The following is an 18,898-nucleotide window of genomic DNA, read 5'->3' as shown; positions in this document are numbered from 1 at the left end:
GGTCACCTCCCTGACCAAGGCCCTTCTCCCCCGATTGCTCAGTTTGGCCGGGCAGCCAGCTCTAGGAAGAGTCTTGGTGGTTACAAACTTCTTCCATTTAAGAATGATGGAGGCCACTGTGTTCTTGGGGACTTTCAATGCTGCACATTTTTTGGTACCCTTCCAGAGATCTGTGCCTCGACACAATCCTGTCTCGGAGCTCTAAAACATTTCTAAAAACCTGTTTTTGCTTTGTCATTATGGGGTACTGTGTGTAGATTGCTGCTGATTTAAAAAAAATGTAATCCATTTTAGAATAAGTCTGTAACGTAACAAGATGTGTAAAAAGTAAAGGGTTCTGAATACTTTCAGAAGGCACTGTATATATATATATATATATATATATATATATATATTCTGGACTCTGACATTGCTTGTTCTGATATTTATTAATTTCTTTCATTACATTTGTTTCATTTGTGTGTATGGTTTTGTATTGTTCGGTGTACTGCACTGTTGGAGCTAGAAACATAAGCATTTTGCTGCACCTGCGATAAAATCGGCAAAATATGTGTATGTGACCAATAACATTTTATTTGATTTGCCTGTTGGGGTTCTTATATGGCGAGTATATGGGTGCCCACTTTTATATTTTGAACTCAGGGTGCCCTGGCGCCAGGGTGCCCTGATTTGTTATTAGGAGTGCATCCCAGCACCCATTTTATGTAAACCTGTTTGCAACCATTATCAGATGTTACCCTTCCATGGATATGGGACAAGTGGTAGCATAGCAGTTTAGAGCATAGAGCCAGTAACTGAAAGGTCACTGGTTCAAATCCCCAAGCCAACTATGTCGACGTACCCTTAAGGAAGGCACCTTGCACTAATTGCTTCTGGATAAGACTGTCTGCTGAATGTATACATGGGGGACATCTTGGGCGCTTTCAGACATTTTTAACACTCTGTTCCCTTTGTCAGTGTTGTTGTTGTTCATTGCTATAGGTTAATCTATTACCTGTCTTTGGTGTTACATGCATTATGTTTTCATGCATTATGTGTCAGGTGCTGCTTGTGTAGCCTAAAATATCTGAGACTTTACTGAAGCTATGTGTCTGACATGTTTAAGCCATAAAAAAAATCAAGACAAGAGACACAAAAAATCTAGACTAGAGAGAAGAAATCAACCATATGATAATTGAGACTGTATATCTGTGAATTTCAAAAAAAAAATGTTGTACAACTGTTTGTACAAGTGCTGGCCTTTAACTGTGATACTGTATGTGCTACAACAAGGTAGAAATAGCCAATAGAAAAAATACTTCTGTATGAACTAGGGCTGAATATTAGGCAACTACAATCCCTTTAAGAAAGTATATCACTGTAAATATCATAAGAAAACCTTTATCCTAACCCTAAACTTAACCCTTAACCTAACCCTAACCTTAATCCTTACCCTTTACTCTAAACTTGTAACCCTAACCTTAGCAAGCAGTTGCTTATCAACAGATAGTTTGTTTATAGTATGACCATCTGTAGATCATCTTTATGGGACTATCCAAATAAAGTGTGACTAGAATCTCTCCCTGGTGGTCTAGTGGTTAGGAGTTGGCGCTTTCACCATTGCGGCCCGGGTTCCCGGTCAGGGGATGAATAGCTTTGGGCTCCCGAGTGGTGCAGCGGTCTATCTCAGTGCTAGAGGTATCACTGCAGATCCTGGTTTGATTCCAGGCTGTATCACAACTGGCTGTGATAGGGAGTCCCATAGGGCAGTGCACAATTGGCCCAGCATTGTTAGAGTAGGCCGTCTTTGTAAATACGAATTTGTTCTTAACTGAATTGCCTAGTTAAATAAAAAAAGAATGTGAATAATACCAAAGGCCAGTATTCTACTGTACCTTTGTTTGTAAAGATGACAAAATAATGAATCTGCCAACTAACATTAAAGAAAAACTGTGAAACTTGAGAATGTGTTGATTTATTTCACAAAGCATGTTACATATCTAAACTGTAGCCGGGTGGATAGACTCAGTAGGGAGGATGGAGGGAAGGAATTGGAAGCGTAGAGGGACTTGTCTTAGGGCTCAGGAGCCTTGTCTCACCCCTTCCGCACACTCTCAATCCACTCATTGTAGTTGGACACCTTGGTGTAGATGCCCAGTTTGTCCTCGTCACCACAGCCCTCGCCCCAGGACACCAGGCCGATGAGGAACCAGGTATCACGGTACAAGGTGACCATTGGGCCGCCGCTGTCGCCCTCGCACGCGTCCTCCCGCCGGCCTAGCACACCGGCGCACAGAACATTGCCTGTCACGTTGTTGACCATCTGACGGGCACACAGGTCATGCTCCACCAGTGGCACCTCGATGAAGTTGAGTGCTGAGGTGAAGCGCTGGGAGTTCTGCTCCTCCTTGCCCCAACCCGTCACCACTGTGCGTGTGCCATTGAGGTGGAGCACACCCTCGGCCAGAGCGCGGCTAGGGAGGCATGCCGGGAGGATGTACTCGGAGAAGGAGACTGGAGAGGCCAGGCGCAGCAGGGCGATGTCGTTGTCCACCGTGACTTTGTCATAGTTCGGGTGAGAGAAGGTCTTGATCACAGGCACGGTGACTTCGGTGCCCTCCAACTTATAGCGCTCGTAGTCACCTGTGTTGAAATAGTAGATGAGTGAAAGTTAAATATGGATAATCAGTGATAAAGAGCTGGTTGCAGCAACATAGGATAAAGTGTTTTACAGTCACTGATAAGAAACACTCATTTTCCATTGCAATAGGTTTTAAACTTTTCCTTTGCATGCCCTATTGAACACTACCCTAATCTGGCCATGTGTAGGGAGAAGAAGGTGAGAAGGATTGGTCTGCTGGAGTGTATAATAAGAATAATCATAATAATCAACTCACCTTGTATCGGGGTAGTGATGAAGGTATAATGTGACTTACCCAGTCTGACGCTGAAGCGAAGGCTACTGGTCAGGCAATGGGCTGCGGTGAGGACCCAGTTCTCATCAATTAAGACCCCTCCGCAGTGAAACTTCCCCTTTGCATTCAACACAAGAGCCTAAGACACACACACACAAACACACACACAAACAACTTTATGATTTTTTAAAGCCGTATTACACTCCTAAATGTATGTTCGTCAGATGTTTTCAGATTTCCGCCGTAGTCTAACGTCAACATGATTCCACATCCCACGTCATTGGTTGTATAGATCCAGTTAGATGTTTCGACCCCAAATGAATGAAAAAGATAATACTGCCCTGCAAATCTGGAAATGTCTATCTTTTCCCCTTATGGGCTGGGAAGAGGAATCATCTTGACACTAGACTACTTTTGATGTCAGTTGTAGTGCATGGGTACTGAAACAGAATCGATGTATGGGTAGTGTATGGATCAAGGTATGGATGGTACCTGCCAGGGGCTCTCCCCCTTCTTGCCCATTTCTCCCCCTACCAGCCAGGGCAGTAGTCCTTGAATGGGTTTACTGTAGGAGGTCTTGGCCACCCGTATCTGTCCACAGGAGTGGGCACCTAAAGGTAAGAAAGGAATGGAGAGAGACTGTACTGTACAGTAAAACACAAGCAGTCACACATTAATGTGTCAGTGGAGGCTCCTCAGAGGAGGAAGGGGAGGGCCATCCTCCTCAGTGAATTTCATAAAGATTTAAAAAGTTAAAAAACATTAAAAACGTTATCATTTTTAGATAAAACTATACTAAATATAACAATTTTTTAAATATATAACTTTCAGTTTCACTTTCTTAGCTAGAAAATGCAGCTAGCTAGTTTAGCCTACTGAAACTATGTTAGCTAGCTGGCTATAACTTATTATTTTTAGTATTTTTCACCCCAATTTCATGGTATCCAATTGGTAGTAGTTACAGTCTTGTCTCGCCGCTGCAACTCCCATACTCGGGAGAGGCGAAGGTCAAGATCCATGCGTCCTCCGAAACACAACCCAACCAAGCCGCACTGCTTCTTGACACAATGCCCATCCAACCCGGAAGCCAGCCGCACCAATGTGTTGGAGGAAACATCATACACCTGGCGACCGCGTGAGCATGCACTGCGCCCGGCCCGCCACAGGAGTCGCTAGTGCGCGATGAGACAAGGATATACCTGCCGGCCAAACCCTCCCTAACCCGGATGACACTGGGCAATTGTGCACCGCCCCATGGGCCTCCCGGTCGCGGCCGGCTGCGACAGAGCCTGGACTCAAACCCAAAATCTCTAGTGGCACAGCTATCACTGCGATGCAGTGCCTTAGACCACAGCGCCACTTGGGAGGCCCTGGCTATGACTTTTCAACACAACACCTGAACTCTTCCAATTCAAGGTAAGCTTTTGGTATTACTAATTTATTGCCAAAGGGCCCACCGGTGTAACTGCTTTCTGACTGTACACTGTAACGTTACTGCATGATTGTAGCGGCTTTACTAACGCGTTAGTTATATTAGCCATGCTGACCTTGACGTTGCTTTAGCTAATATGGTGACAACGATGTAGGCTGTGTGTAGCGGTTTGGCTTGGAAAGTTCTTTGGGCCTGGTCACATACAGCTGATGTCTTTTGCATTGAGGTCCACAAGCAAAGTGAAGAGGTGAGAGGAGGAGAGCGCATAGATGCGAAAAGGAATACAACGTGCCTGCTATGAAAGTGAACTGTGTTTACACGTGATCAGAGGTGTATTCATTCCGCCGATTCTGTTGAAAATGTTTCTTAAACGCAAGCAAATGGAACAAAACAGGGATAAACATACCTGAATTTGTCCAACAGAAACTCTCGTTTGCAACTGTTGGACTAATGATTACACCCTATATCAGCTAGATGCAGGCAAGAGTGTGCAAGGCAGTATTGAATGTCACTGTGTGCCATGTATAACTGTCTGTTACCTCAAATTTGTCTCTCGACCTGTGGGCACATACGTTGTAAACTTTCATTCATAGGCTAGGTTGTAGCAACCTCATGATGGGTACAGGGAAAATTGTAGTATCAGGTAGTAGCCTAAACCTATCGCTGTTACATTGAACTGGGTGAATAGAGTATGAATGAGAGTCATCCAATATGCTGTAATAGAAATAAGGCCATGCTCATGAATTTATTTTGTCCACCCTTTAATGGCACTGACCGCCACTGGTGTGTGTGATTTATTTTAGAATGCATTGTTTTGAATTATAAACTGGGTGGGTCGAGCCCTGAATGCTGATTGGCTGACAGCCGTGGTATATCAGACCATATACCACAGGTATGACAAAACAGTTATTTTTACTGCTCGAATTACGTTGGTAAACAGTTTACAATAGCAATAAGGCTCCTCTGGGATTTGTGAAAAGGCACTCCGCATTGCGTCGTGTTAGAGGACAGCCCTTAGCCGTGGTATATTGGCCATATACCACACCCCCTCGTTCCTTATTGCTTAATTATAATGACCCAACTGAAACATGGTGGCTGGGTTGTTCGCTTTGACGCCTCGCTCAATTAGAACGTATCTCTATTTTTATTTATTTGGGCACCGTAGTCACACAAAACACAAAACATTTTGTCATGATTAACTTTAGCTCAAATTGAAGAGGTATCTAAGGGTTGAGGCTTTGCCATACATGCTAAATTAGACCAATTTATCCACTTATGGAAACACAACATCGCTGTCAGCAAAGATGGAAACACAACATCGCTATCCCATCCTTTCCACCTGCCTCATTCTGCTTTCTCCACCTGCTCGAGTTTTTCGTTTAAGACACACATGGATGAACATTTCCAAAACACTGTGTACTCTTGTACACATTTTTACAACACATACTTACAAATTAGACAATCCCCTACATAAATGTTATCCCGTTTGAGGAGAATTCCCTGTACCACAGAAAAGAGCCAGGCAGGGTTCAGAAACAACCCTAGCCAGGGCCCCAGAGTAATTCTTACCTTCGGGGACACAGTGTCTAGAGTTTTGGTGGAGACGGTATCCCTGGACACAGCTGCAGGTACGTCTCAGGCCATCCTTATTGTTTTGGCACTCATGGTCACAACCACCGTTGGCTATTGCACAATTAGTGGCTGTGCTAGCTAAACACAACAGACAGTATCAAAGCCAAAACACAAAGAAGCACTGACACAAGGAACAGAACCAGAACCAGAGACGTAAAAAGTACTCTCCCAGACAAAACACACATCAGAAAAGACGTTTCACATCACATCCCAGACATAACAAACACATGTTAATGTTCGTTTCTCATATATTAGAAAGCAAAAAATGTATCACAGAAAAAGATACACAACAAACACTCAAACGTCAAGAACATCGCAGGTGCAAACGTATCAAACGCAGCGGTGTCAGAGCTCACGTTGGTCGCAGTGTTTTCCCTCAAATCCTGGAATGCAGCGGCAGGCATAGGACTGGTAGAGGTCCACACAGGTCCCATTCACACATGGGTTTGAAATGCACTGATTTCCATCTAAGATACACATCAAAGACAGATGTAACCCGGAACTCCAATAAGCAGGCCAAACAACATGGAAACATTTTCTCTCCATCACAGGACAGAAGCTTTGTACGCTGTGTCTGAGAGGTACAGTACATTGACACAGGGAGACCGACAGTGAAGCTGTTTTGGTAGAAAACATTTGCTTGTAGTTTAAACATTGTGTAGATATCTATTTGCTCATTCAACTGATTCCCGAATATGCATGTTTGCCAATGTGCTTACAAAGTGTACAATATAAATAGTATAAAATGCAAGGCAGTTAGAAGGATATATGAGTCTATTCGGAACAAAAGACTTCACTGACCTGTATAAACCGTCCAGAATTCCAACTGAAAAGTAGTAGAACACTGTCAATGTCTATTATTCCTTAGCCATACAGAATTGCTAAATGGTATACACAAAAACGTAACATTTAATTGAATTAAAAACAGCTTACCGTGGCTTCCCTGGCTATGAAAATCTCCCTTGCCTCCTCAAACTCACATCTCTCCTCCACGCATTCCCGCTCCATTGATGGAGGCTTCAGTTCCTCCAGGAAGGTGTTGGCCCTTTTGGAGCGCAGAAGCATGTGGGCCTCAGGACCGCTGGAAAACACTAACCAACAAAACCAGGTATGTTCATTTGGCATTAAGAGGAGGAAAACAGGCTATAACAGGGAGGGACTACCATGGACCAGTGGTGTAAAGTACTTAAGTAAAAATACTTTAAAGTACTACTTAAGTAGATTTTTGGGGGTATCTGTACTATACTTTACTATTTAGATTTACTACTTTTACTTCACTACTTTCCTAAAGAAAATAATGTACTTTTTACTCCGTACATTTTCCCTTACACCCAAAAGTACTTGTTACATTTTAACAGGAAAATGGTCCAATTTACCCACTTATCAAGAGAACATCCCTACTGCCTCTGATCTGGTGGACTCACTAAACACAAATGCTTCATTTTTAAATGAATGTCTGAGTTTTTGAGTATGCCCCTGGCTATCAGTAAAAAAAAAATAAAACACAAGAAAATGTGCCTTCTGGTTTGCATAAGGAATTTGGAATTTGAAATTATTAATACTTTTACCTTTGATACTTAAGTATATTTTAGCCATTCCATTTACTTTTAATACTTAAGTATATTTAAAACCAAATACTTTTAGACTTTTACTCAAGTAGTAATTCAATGAGTGACTTTCACTTTTACTTGAGCCATTTTCTATGAAGGTTTCTTTACTTTTACTACAGTACTTTTTCCACCACTGCCATGTACTTGTCCAATATGAAACTTTTATTTTTGCTTTGCATTGCAAAAGGCAACTTATATTATACCTCAATGAACTGTCTTGTAAGGTTAGAATGTTATTCAATGTGCTTGTGCAACATGGCACACAAGCTTTTAGGAAATGTAACTCTTTAAGCACCAGAACTGTGCATTATTGTAGTCCTGTGATATTTGGAATTACAACACTTTTTCTATCTACACACAACCCAATCACTGGTCTCTCCTATTGCGCATGCAGTACTATTATATACTATATAGAAACATTACAAAAATACATAAACATTTAGCAGTGTTTGTCCGTACAGCTGTGACCTTGCAGGCGATTGCATCATATTGGTGGTGGACAATATGTTTAATGCCATTGAAAACGTGCTACTGGGTCTTCAGATGATACATTTTTTACCTGATGTGCTGAGAGCAGAAGCCGACCACAAAGTGAGAACCGCACTCACACAGAGGAAAAGCTCTCCCATGATATCTACAGACCCTGCAGCCAATGGAAACTGTCAACAGGGAACGCATTTGTGAATGGTAGCATAGAGATTTATGTTTACGTTAATCTGATGTTCACACAGTAGCTGTACACTCAGGATTAACAAGTTCTATTGGTATAAGATCTATATCTTCATTAAACCACATTAATTATTGCTAAATAAAAATAGAGGTCCCATACCAGATAGTAAAGACCAACAAACTCAATTATCTCCACTTCAATGTTCTTCTCTGAGAAACAGAGATTCAAATATTAGTGATACATAGAGAAACACAAACTGGTGTGTTAATTCCCTATGCTTTGGGTTACTTCGCTTGCATCTTTCCTCATGCAACGTTTATAAAGATACGCCTAGAAACTGTGGAATCTCTACAAACATGGCCCTGTCCAAATGATAGGAGGAGGGACCCATAGAGTGAATTAGCATTGACTCATGACCTTGCCATCAACTAATAAAAACATACCATTGATCAAACCAGAGAAATGCCAAACCAAAGCATTGATAAAATATATTTTTTTACTTACATCTTCAGAAACAAGGCCGGGACAGGACTGACGGGATGTGCTGTTTAAACTGTGTTAATGACTAACTACAGATGTTTACTGTGAGTCCACAGTCTGTGTTTCTACTGTCTCTCTCAGTCAGTGTTCCCTAACACAATACTCACCTCCCATTCTAACCTGAGCACGCACAAATGAGCAAAAGCACACGCAAGCGCACACACATTAATTAAGGTCATATACATACAATCAACTGTTATCATTCATATGTACATACATCTTGTTATGTAATGTACTAAATTAGGTTAAATCATTAATAGTTATTAAGTAAGAAACATGTAAGAGATACATGACATGCAAAATATGCTCCCTGCTCATAATACTTTATGTATGTAGTTATAGATGTTTATGAGCAGCTATTAGAAACTCTGTTGTTGATAGTGCATTATGCATAGCTCATAAGGCATTGTGAATGTGCTTATAATGCATAATGGAGAAGGAATTCATATGAAGGGTTACCAATACTTTCAAAAAATTCTGTTAAGTTGGGTCAATAGTGGATAACAATGCTGCACGGACAAACTCAAATCATCCCTGTCCATGAAAGGCATGAAGATATGAATGATACTTCTAATTTTTCAATTACGTAACACACACTCCCGTGCAAATTCACAACTCAGAAAGAGGGAAGGCATCAAATAGCCTTCTTAAAATACTACTGTCCTCAACACAATAGCTTAGGAAGCCTCAATTTAAAGCTCAAAGTACTTGAAACTGAAACACGTAGGACTACATATAGAGGAACAATAGAGCACAGAGAAAAGCATGAATAAATGTGTGCGCACACGCGCATACACACACATACATACGAGTACACACACACACACACACAGACATACTACACCTTTGATATACTGTTTAAATGGCACAAAGATGAGAAAGAGCAGAGGGTATTAGAAAACAGAGGCACATTGACAACAACACACCACCTTCGGTTGGCCTGTATTTGTGTCTGAGAGCGTGGAAATGAGGCCAGTTATTGGGCTTAGCCATTCATCCTCCATTATCCTTATTGTGCTTGAGCCTTGTTTCTATGGCTCAGGTTTCTGTTGTATCCCCGCTGTTGATTTATTACAGAACCGGCCTGGATAATAGAGTTCTGCGGGGTGAACAAAGGTGTTTGGAGCAAAGGTTGTGGTTATTCCCCAGGACACTATGGCTATAGAACTGGCCGTCCCGCTAGGCGGTCCCCCACGCGTAACAGGGTCAGGAGTTTGTTTTGGTCGCTAGGGGCCTGTTTTGTGTCCCAGACCAGTTTACCGGTCCACCCTAATCCTCTTTCCCAGAAACACATGAGAAGCACAGTCATCATTGGTGTGGCTTCATTTGTACCCAAAAAATGTGTATGCGCAGATTTGATCGTAAAGACATAAATCCTCAACTCGTGAAATACGTGATTTACTTTGACTTAATATACACTGCTCAAAAAAATAAAGGGAACACTAAAATAACACATCCTAGATCAGAATGAATGAAATAATCTTATTAAATACTTCTATCTTTACATAGTTGAATGTGCTGACAACAAAATCACACAAAAATAATCAATGGAAATCCAATTTATCAACCCATGGAGGTCTGGATTTGGAGTCACACTCAAAATGAAAGTGGAAAACCACACTACAGGCTGATCCAACTTTGATGTAATGTCCTTAAAACAAGTCAAAATGAGGCTCAGTAGTGTGTGTGGCCTCCACGTGCCTGTATGACCTCCCTACAACGCCTGGGCATGCTCCTGATGAGGTGGTGGATGGTCTCCTGAGGGATCTCCTCCCAGACCTGGACTAAAGCATCCGCCAACTCCTGGACAGTCTGTGGTGCAACGTGGCGTTGGTGGATGGAGCGAGACATGATGTCCCAGATGTGCTCAATTGGATTCAGGTCTGGGGAACGGGCGGGCCAGTCCATAGCATCTCTTGCAGGAACTGCCTTCCTCTTGCAGGAACTGCTGACACACTCCAGCCACATGAGGTCTAGCATTGTTTTGCATTAGGAGGAACCCAGGGCCAACCGCACCAGCATATGGTCTCACAAGGGGTCTGAGGATCTCATCTCGGTACCTAATGGCAGTCAGGCTACCTCTGGAGAGCACATGGAGGGCTGTGCGGCCCCCCCAAAAAATGCCACCCCACACCATGACTGACCCACCTCCAAAACGGTCATGCTGGAGGATGTTGCAGGCAGCAGAACGTTCTCCACGGCGTCTCCAGACTGTCACGTCTGTCACATGTGCTCAGTGTGAACCTGCTTTCATCTGTGAAGAGCACAGGGCGCCAGTGGCGAATTTGCCAATCTTGGTGTTCTCTGGCAAATGCCAAACGTCCTGCACGGTGTTGGGCTGTAAGCACAACCCCCACCTGTGGACGTTGGGCCCTCATACCACCCTCATGGAGTCTGTTTCTGACCGTTTGAGCAGACACATGCACATTTGTGGCCTGCTGGAGGTCATTTTGCAGGGCTCTGGCAGTGCTCCTCCTTGCACAAAGGCGGAGGTAGCGGTCCTGCTGCTGGGTTGTTGCCCTCCTACGGCCTCCTCCACGTCTCCTGATGTACTGGCCTGTCTCCTGGTAGCGCCTCCATGCTCTGGACACTACGCTGACAGACACAGCAAACCTTCTTGCCACAGCTCGCATTGATATGCCATCCTGGATGAGCTGCACTACCTGAGCCACTTGTGTGGGTTGTAGACTCCGTCTCATGCTACCACTAGAGTGAAAGCACCGCCAGCATTCAAAAGTGACCAAAACATCAGCCAGGAAGCATAGGAACTGAGAAGTGGTCTGTGGTTACCACCTGCAGAACCACTCCTTTATTGGGGGTGTCTTGCTAATTGCCTATAATTTCCACCTGTTGTCTATTCCATTTGCACAACAGCATGTGAAATTTATTGTCAATCAGTGTTGCTTCCTAAGTGGACAGTTTGATTTCACAGAAGTGTGATTGACTTGGAGTTACATTGTGTTGTTTAAGTGTTCCCTTTATTTTTTTGAGCAGTATATTAAAGCTACAATTATGTACCTTTTTGGGCGACCCAACAAAATTCACATAGAAATGTGGGTTATAGATCTGTTATTCTCATTGAAAGCAAGTCGGTAGATCTGTTCAAGCGGTAGATCTGTTCTATGCGTGTTCGTTTTTGCATCTTTTACTTTCGGTTTTGTACACAAGCTTCAAACAGCTGAAAATACAATATTTTTAGTTATTGAAAATATATTTCACTGCGGTTTAGATGGTAAAATGGTTCTCTACACTATACAGTACTTGCTTGTTTTGTCACATAAACTGAAATGAGGTGAACTATTAGGATTTTAGCAACCAGGAAAAGAGTGGAGCAATTTCTGCATAGTGCATCTTTTATTATGCTTATATGATGGAATTAACATTACTGATGAACATAACATTATTAATCCATATAGACATTTTATAAATAATTGTCACACAAATTCTCTGAACTATTGCCCTTAATTAATTTGCCTTTGGGTCATATTTCTACAAAAGTTTCCTTTTCTCTGAAAAACCCAAAGACAAGACCATGTCACCCTTCCCTTACTTTAAACAAGACTTCAACATATATTTCCTCAATAAAACGCAAAGTGTGTCAATACAATATTTTATTATATTGGGGGATATTTGAAAATATTACAGACATACCAATGTCTTTGAGCAAGTCCTGGATATTAAATAAATATTATACAAGAGACTCCACACACTGCAATCGCTCCAATGTGATTTATCAGAGCCTGTATTCATAAAGCATCTCAAAGTATGAGTGCTGATCTCGGATAGGGTCACCCCCTGTCCATCCAATCTGATTCATTATGATCTAAAAGGCTAAACAGATCCTAGATTAGTTATTCTACTCTGAGATGCTTTATGAATATGGGCCCAGGTCTATATTGGGGGGTCCTGACATTTCCTGTTAGGGGCCTACAGCAGTCCAGTCCAGAAACAGACATGAGCTGAAGTAGGCCAGTGGAGCCCCTTGTGTCTCTGGAGTGCTGGTTACAACAAACCCAGCTGTCTGAAATAGATCTGCTTTCTGTCTGAGCTCCTTATCTCTCCATCAACACCTTCTTTGAAACCTCGTAGAGGGGAGAGAGAGAGGCAGAGAATGAGATTGAAAGGGAGATGGAGAGAGTGAAAAGGGGGAAGAAAGTAGAGGTGATAGAAAAGGAGAGAGAGAAGAGAGAGAGGAAGACTGAAAAGTGACATTAAGGGAAAGAAGTGAGAGGTGAGAGGAAAAGGGTAGAGATAGCAAGGTGGAGGGAGTCATGGGACAAGGAATAGGGTGGAATATACTGTAGCAACACGGGTGACGCCTCTCACTTTTTTACCCATCTATTATTTTGATTAGAATTCTGTGGACCATGCTGTTGATCGCTAATGAGTTCGTCTTACAGGTAGAAGCCCTAGTTACTCTGTCCACAGCACAATGAAGTATCTCTTCCTACTCCCGCCCTCCATTCCTCCCTCCTAACCTTTGTCTGCAGGTCTAGAGGGTGCGAGGTGGATTGAAAGAAGTGTTGTTTTGGGCAAGGCCTATATATTGATCAATGCTTCTGTCCTGCTCATCATTCCACCAACATCTCTCATCCTGCACATGATGACACAAGACTCCAAAGGAATGGTGAGTGCAACTCTTTAAATTGTGAGTGGGTTCTTTGGGGCTTTTCACACTACTGAGCAGAACTGAGCTGAGCCAAACCAAGCTGTACTGAGTTGGCCTAGTTGTATACATCCACCATAGTTGCTGGAACTTTGCTGAAAAGGACCATGTAAAAATGAAAGAGTCAGCACAGTTTGGTTTGAAACGGCAAGGTAGTGTGAATAGGATATCTGTGGTGGTTGAAAACCCGCACGGAGCACTCACTGGTAACAGGCTTTTGAAAAATGGAAAACTTCAAAAGACTATTACCAGTGAGTCAAGGCTGTTGGTTAGGACCGTTGATCGTTTGGGCTGTTCTTGTATGAGTATTGACCAATGGTGAGTCGTGAATGAGTGATCCGTTTTATGGATGAGTAGTACAATTGCTGTGTTGATAAGTGTTTTGGTGATTGATGTGTTATTGGTTGGTAGGGATTGCATGGTCCTATAGTAAGAAGCAAATTTGTTTTATTGCATTATCTGTAGAAGATGATAGTCTTCATGGTGAACTTTAATAAATTGGTTAGACGTGAGTGTGCAGTGATTGGTAAGGGATTGGTGGATAATTCTCAGGAAATAAGTACATTAGTCACTAATCACTATTATAACTTTGCGATAAACAAAATTAAGTATGGTATAGGTTAACTGAAAACATCCCACTGGGCACACCACATAATCTCAGCATGGAAATTTGGGTAATATTTGGTTGAGATGTTGATCGATGAGATTTCAAGCTTTATTCACACAAAAGACAGCCAGAAGTTTGTTGAATTCTGTTTTACCACTATGCTTTCAACCATCATAAAGCACAACCAAATTTCTATGGAAAAACCATGTCTGATTTGTCATCGAAATGTGTTGTCATTGCGGTTTCAACCATTTAAAACAACAAAGTTAAAATGGGAATACAATGTCAGATAGATTTACAACAACTTAATGTGTTATCACCATGCTTCATTTAATAGCACAACCAAATGACCTGGATTGCAGTTGAGATTACATCAATGCTGTTCAAGATTCTGCATAGATTATTATAGCAATTGTGAAGATTTCCACAGACCTGCGACCAATGCATGCTATGCTGAACATGCACGCATTCTATGATTACATAAGAAGACATTTATAGTAATCTTAAAATGTGGCCATGGGTGTGTTACTCATTTTAAGGTTGAATAAATACTGGCACATTAGTTTGTAAGATAGTCTTAACGCTATTTACTATATTGCAAAAGTGATTTTGAATTGTTGTCAACACAACCTAATATCAACATTTGAAGGCGATGTATCTTTTGTGCCCCTGACGTAGTCTGGTTTTAATTCCAGTTTGTCTACAAATTAATAATTAATATGTTGGATACATGTCTCCATCTCAACCAAAAATCTAAATGAAAGAAGAGTACTGAATTAGATTTTTCGCTGAGAAAGAGACATGAATCCAACATATAAATTATGAATTTGTAGACAAACTGGAATTAAAGCCAGACTAAGTCTGTGGCACAGATGGACATTTCCAAGTAGAAGATACATCTCCTTCAAATGTTGATATTTGGCTGCATTGACAACCAAACACAATTCAATATCCAGTTTGTCTACAAATTAATAATTGATATGTGGGCGTGGCTACTGACTGGCACAAGTTTTGCCCGAAAAACAATTCTCACCCTAAATGATATCACAAAATACTTAATGATATGACATGATTATTGTTTGGATCCCCACCGACCATTCCAAACATTTGAATTCCAAAACTAATGTTCCAATGTCCAATCAATTGATAAGGTTTTTAGCAGAGTCTCTCTTCTGTAACACTCAGACATTCCATTCTCAATACTGAAAAGCCAAATAGAGAAAGTTAACGACAGGCGTTAAGTCATAAAACCGGCCCAACTTCCCCCCCTTTCTCTCTGGTGGGAGGGGGGGTATCTTTGATCCTCACCCAGGAGCGAGAGTCATGACGATGTCTCCAGCTCAATCAAAAATCTTCAAGAATCTTCAAGAAGATCTTAAAGAAGTTCAAGAATACAGGACAAAATCAAATCAAACTTTAAATGCACTTTAAAATAAAGTTTAATTTGATTTAGTCCTATTCTTTAACTATTTTGAGATCTCTCAGTATTCATTCTCATGATGCAACATTTGTAGTAGTCAGTGACAAATATCAAAGCTGGGATTGGTTAAAATCCTGGATGGGAGACCAAATGGATAGCTCAAGATAGATCAGCTTTCCAGTAGGAGGTGCTGCCCAGCCTATTGTTTTTTTTCTGATAACGGATATAACGTTGAAGATCTGACATTGTTTCAAAGGTACAAGTTCAACATATTTTATACAAGGTTTGTCTATGTTGAACATTGGTAGTTGAAGTTTCACCCTCAAAAAAACTGTTTACGTTAAGGACTTTTTTCAAATCCAATGTATTTTCGACGTAGATGCCATGTCACAAATTACGTTGAAACAATGTTGATTTAACCAGTTTGTGCCCGATGGGATACCACTGTATTTTTCTTCCCATTTTGCAGCAAAAATACATTTTGGGTCATTGTCTGAAGAAATTAAATTGATTAAGTAGTTCTCTTGAATGATTATCATATTATGCAGAAATCATGAAAACAACTGAACATATCTCTCACTCTATCTTGTTCTCTATCTGTCTCTCTCTTTTTGTCTCTCTGGATCTGTTTGTGTATGTCTGTCTCTTTTTCTGTCTCTCTCTCTCTCTCTCTCTGTCTAGAAGACTAGCAGTCTGCTGGGACTGCTCCTATGCACCACCATCTCCTCTGCGATGCATACTTCACCCACAGGGGGATACAACGAGATGCCCCCTCAGGCTCCGACAGGCTCCGACGACAGCCCCATCCCCCCTACGGACCTCCACATGTACCCAATACGATCTGACTACCCTATGCCCACCAACAACCAGAACATGAATGCCCGCAACGGTCCAATGCCCCCCTCCGACTACCCCAATCCTGGCTTCCCCATGCCACCAAGCACTCACATGAACATGACTGGGAACTGGCAAACTGGGGAACTGCTGGTAGTTGAGGCCGGGTCGGAGCCGTACATGTCGTACTGCCAGACACTACTGGAGGTGCCAGTACCGCCCCCCATGGACCAGGTGCCCTGGTTCTGTGTCTGCTCCCGCTGCAAGGCCAGCGTGGGACCCAAAGGAGACAGAGGAGACAGGGGCCTGCCAGGTATGTAGAAAGGCATAGAATAGTTTAAATTTTTATTTCACCTTTATTTTACCAGGTAGTTCCATTAGAAGTAGAAAAAGAGATGAACACTCTTAAAATGGTTTATCTGAAATGGATCAAAAACATGTTGTTTTTTCACCCTAATTAGAAGTGTGGACCTTCTCTTTTGCTCTGACAGTATTTTAGGTCTACACACCATCTAAACTTACTAAACAAATTATATAACTAGCTGCATCCACAGTCTTTGCCTCATTCTTTGTTCTCTCTCTGCCACTCTCAAGCATAGATATAATATATTAAATACAGTATATTAGCTAGCTACATATTGTTTACGTCATTGTTCTTAACCCACAAAGGTATTCCAGGAAGTCCTGGGAGAAGAGGACTCACAGGGTTCAGAGGTCGGCCTGGGTTCGTGGGCCGCCAAGGACTGAAGGGTAAGTGATACTTGTCAATTCTTTTAAGACTCAAAAAAAGCAAAAAAGCTGTGGACTGTTCCATGTCTGAGCAATGACGATAATACAAGCTTGCAGAAAATGATTTGAAACTTTGTTCTCTCTTTCTCTTACTTTCTACCTCTTTGTTACAGGTCAGAAGGGTGATGAAAATGAGAAGGGCGAACGTGGGCTAGTGGGTTTCACCGGCACCAAGGGGGCCCGCGGCTTCAAAGGTCAGTCAAACAACAGATGCAGAACATAAACTCATCTCTCCATCATCCAACTTTGGAACTTTAGATCTCATCTATGTGTGTGTGTGTGTGTGTGTGTGGTGTGCATTTTTGTGTGTTTCAGGGGACAAAGGGGACCAGGGTCTGGAGGGTGCACAGGGAGAGATGGGGCCCCAGGGAGAGGTAGGGACCTGTCCTGCGTCCTGTGAAAGTGTTCAGGGCCGTGCAGGACAACCAGGGATACCCGGACCGGCTGGAGCCAGGGGTCTCCCTGGAGTAGCAGGCCCTCCAGGGACTACAGGGAGCAAGGGCGAAACAGGGGACATGGGTTCCCCTGGGGTCCCCGGGACGAATGGTGAGAAAGGTGAACTGGGGGCGAAGGGCGAGTGCAACTGCACAGATGGAGCAGACGGGGCAGACGGTCAACAAGGGATCCCTGGGCCCAAGGGAGAGCGGGGTGAGTTGGGCCCAAAGGGTGCCATGGGTCTCAACGGTAAAAAGGGAGACCAAGGTGACCTTGGTATGATGGGCATTCCCGGGCCATGCTCTCCAGCCATCCAGTCCTCATTCACCGCCGCGCTCGGCACAATGTACCCGCCACCGGATAAGCCAGTGCCGTTCACCCAAGTCATCACAAACCAGCAGTTTCATTTCGACCCCATCATGGGCATCTACAGGGCACCAGTGAACGGCACCTATGTCTTCAGCTACCACCTGATGGTGTTCAGCAAGGTGCTGAAGGTGGGTCTGTTCCATAATTTCAACCCTATCGTGAAGACCACGGAGCCAGCCCAACTGGGCACCGCTAGCAACCAGGTGGTGCTCCACCTGGTCATGGGCGACCGGGTGTGGCTGCAGGTGAAGGATAACATCACCAATGGCATGTATGCTGACTACGAGAGCAAAAGCACCTTTTCTGGCTTCCTGCTCTACCCCGACTCCTGCGACTTGCCCTTGTTCCGAGACTTTCCTCCAGCAGGCGCACCAGGTGGTGATGAGGGGAACTATAGTTGGGGGTAGATAGAGGGGCCATCCAACACCCCATCGCCTTAGTCAGTGAGAGTCACTTACACAGACACAGGTTACACACACAGGTTACACACATCATTTGAAGACACACAATCCACGCACACATACATTAACAAAGTTCTCGAAGTTAACACCAACAGAGCACCTTCTCTAAATCAAAAGCCATTTCCAATGGCCTGTTAGCTCTGGGTAGTTTTCTATAACATTAATGAATAAATTTTCCTACAAAACAACCTATTTGTTTGACTGATTTGTTTATCTTAATGAGTGAGAGTGTGCTCATGATTGTATTGTTTAGCAAAATCACTTATTCTTGCATAGTGCAGATTTAGGACATTTTATTCCTGGAGGTTTGTGACCTTTGTGACCACATTCACACATAAGCTCCATATACGAGTACAAAATCTCAGTTAGCTAGTTATAACTTATCTGCTTTTTGATACAAAAATCCAACTTCATGTCGCTACTCACATGTTTACAATATTAGCGGTCTGATAATAAGAGCTATATTTTTGGGATTCAACATTAGAGCTATTGTAAAAAAAAAAATCAGACTGTATGAATACATTTTATGTCGTCCACAA

General features: G+C 42.6%; 2 protein-coding genes across 4 annotated transcripts; one reads left to right on the top strand and one right to left on the bottom strand.

Annotated features, from left to right (window-relative positions):
• Positions 1-1,938: 1,938 nt before the first annotated feature.
• On the bottom strand, positions 1,939-8,902 carry proca (protein C (inactivator of coagulation factors Va and VIIIa), a). Of its 2 annotated transcripts, XM_014139147.2 has the most exons (10): positions 8,743-8,902; positions 8,398-8,447; positions 8,128-8,227; positions 6,892-7,049; positions 6,760-6,784; positions 6,315-6,425; positions 5,896-6,036; positions 3,387-3,505; positions 2,916-3,033; positions 1,939-2,622 (listed from the first exon to the last, which is right to left on the bottom strand). In XM_014139147.2, exons 3-10 carry the CDS (start codon positions 8,195-8,197, stop codon positions 2,075-2,077), a joined length of 1,290 nt encoding a protein of 429 aa, XP_013994622.1. In that variant the 5' UTR covers positions 8,198-8,227; positions 8,398-8,447; positions 8,743-8,902; the 3' UTR covers positions 1,939-2,074. The 2 variants fall into 2 exon arrangements, with proteins under 2 accessions (XP_013994622.1, XP_045549761.1); XM_045693805.1 differs by lacking the exon at positions 8,398-8,447 and having other exon boundaries at positions 8,743-8,865.
• Positions 8,903-13,178: 4,276 nt separating this feature from the next.
• Positions 13,179-18,547, top strand: LOC106568794 (inner ear-specific collagen). Of its 2 annotated transcripts, none has more exons than XM_014139457.2 (5): positions 13,179-13,405; positions 16,153-16,618; positions 16,975-17,055; positions 17,208-17,288; positions 17,410-18,547. In XM_014139457.2, the coding sequence occupies exons 1-5, from the start codon at positions 13,379-13,381 to the stop codon at positions 18,303-18,305; spliced, it is 1,551 nt and encodes a 516-aa protein (XP_013994932.1). In that variant the 5' UTR covers positions 13,179-13,378; the 3' UTR covers positions 18,306-18,547. The 2 variants fall into 2 exon arrangements, with proteins under 2 accessions (XP_013994932.1, XP_013994933.1); XM_014139458.2 differs by having other exon boundaries at positions 13,308-13,405; positions 16,156-16,618.
• The last annotated feature ends 351 nt before the right edge of the window (positions 18,548-18,898 follow it).

This window comes from Salmo salar, chromosome ssa14, assembly GCF_905237065.1.
Source record: "Salmo salar chromosome ssa14, Ssal_v3.1, whole genome shotgun sequence".
Taxonomy (NCBI): Eukaryota; Metazoa; Chordata; class Actinopteri; order Salmoniformes; family Salmonidae; genus Salmo; species Salmo salar.
Note: the sequence above shows the minus strand (reverse complement) of the source record. Positions and strands in the feature narration are given on the sequence as shown.

Bases quoted from the DNA above. Each gene is read 5' to 3' on its own strand.
- proca (XM_014139147.2), bottom strand. From the start codon at position 8,197: ATGGGAGAGCTTTTCCTCTGTGTGAGTGCGGTTCTCACTTTGTGGTCG. The intron at 6,426-6,759 runs GTCAGTGAAGTC...TGTGTATCTTAG, and splicing joins ATTCTGGACGGTTTATACAG to ATGGAAATCAGTGCATTTCA. The intron at 3,506-5,895 runs GTAAGAATTACT...TCTTACCTTTAG, and splicing joins TAGACACTGTGTCCCCGAAG to GTGCCCACTCCTGTGGACAG.
- LOC106568794 (XM_014139457.2), top strand. From the start codon at position 13,379: ATGATGACACAAGACTCCAAAGGAATG. The intron at 13,406-16,152 runs GTGAGTGCAACT...CTCTCTGTCTAG, and splicing joins CACAAGACTCCAAAGGAATG to AAGACTAGCAGTCTGCTGGG. The intron at 17,289-17,409 runs GTCAGTCAAACA...TGTGTGTTTCAG, and splicing joins GGGGGCCCGCGGCTTCAAAG to GGGACAAAGGGGACCAGGGT.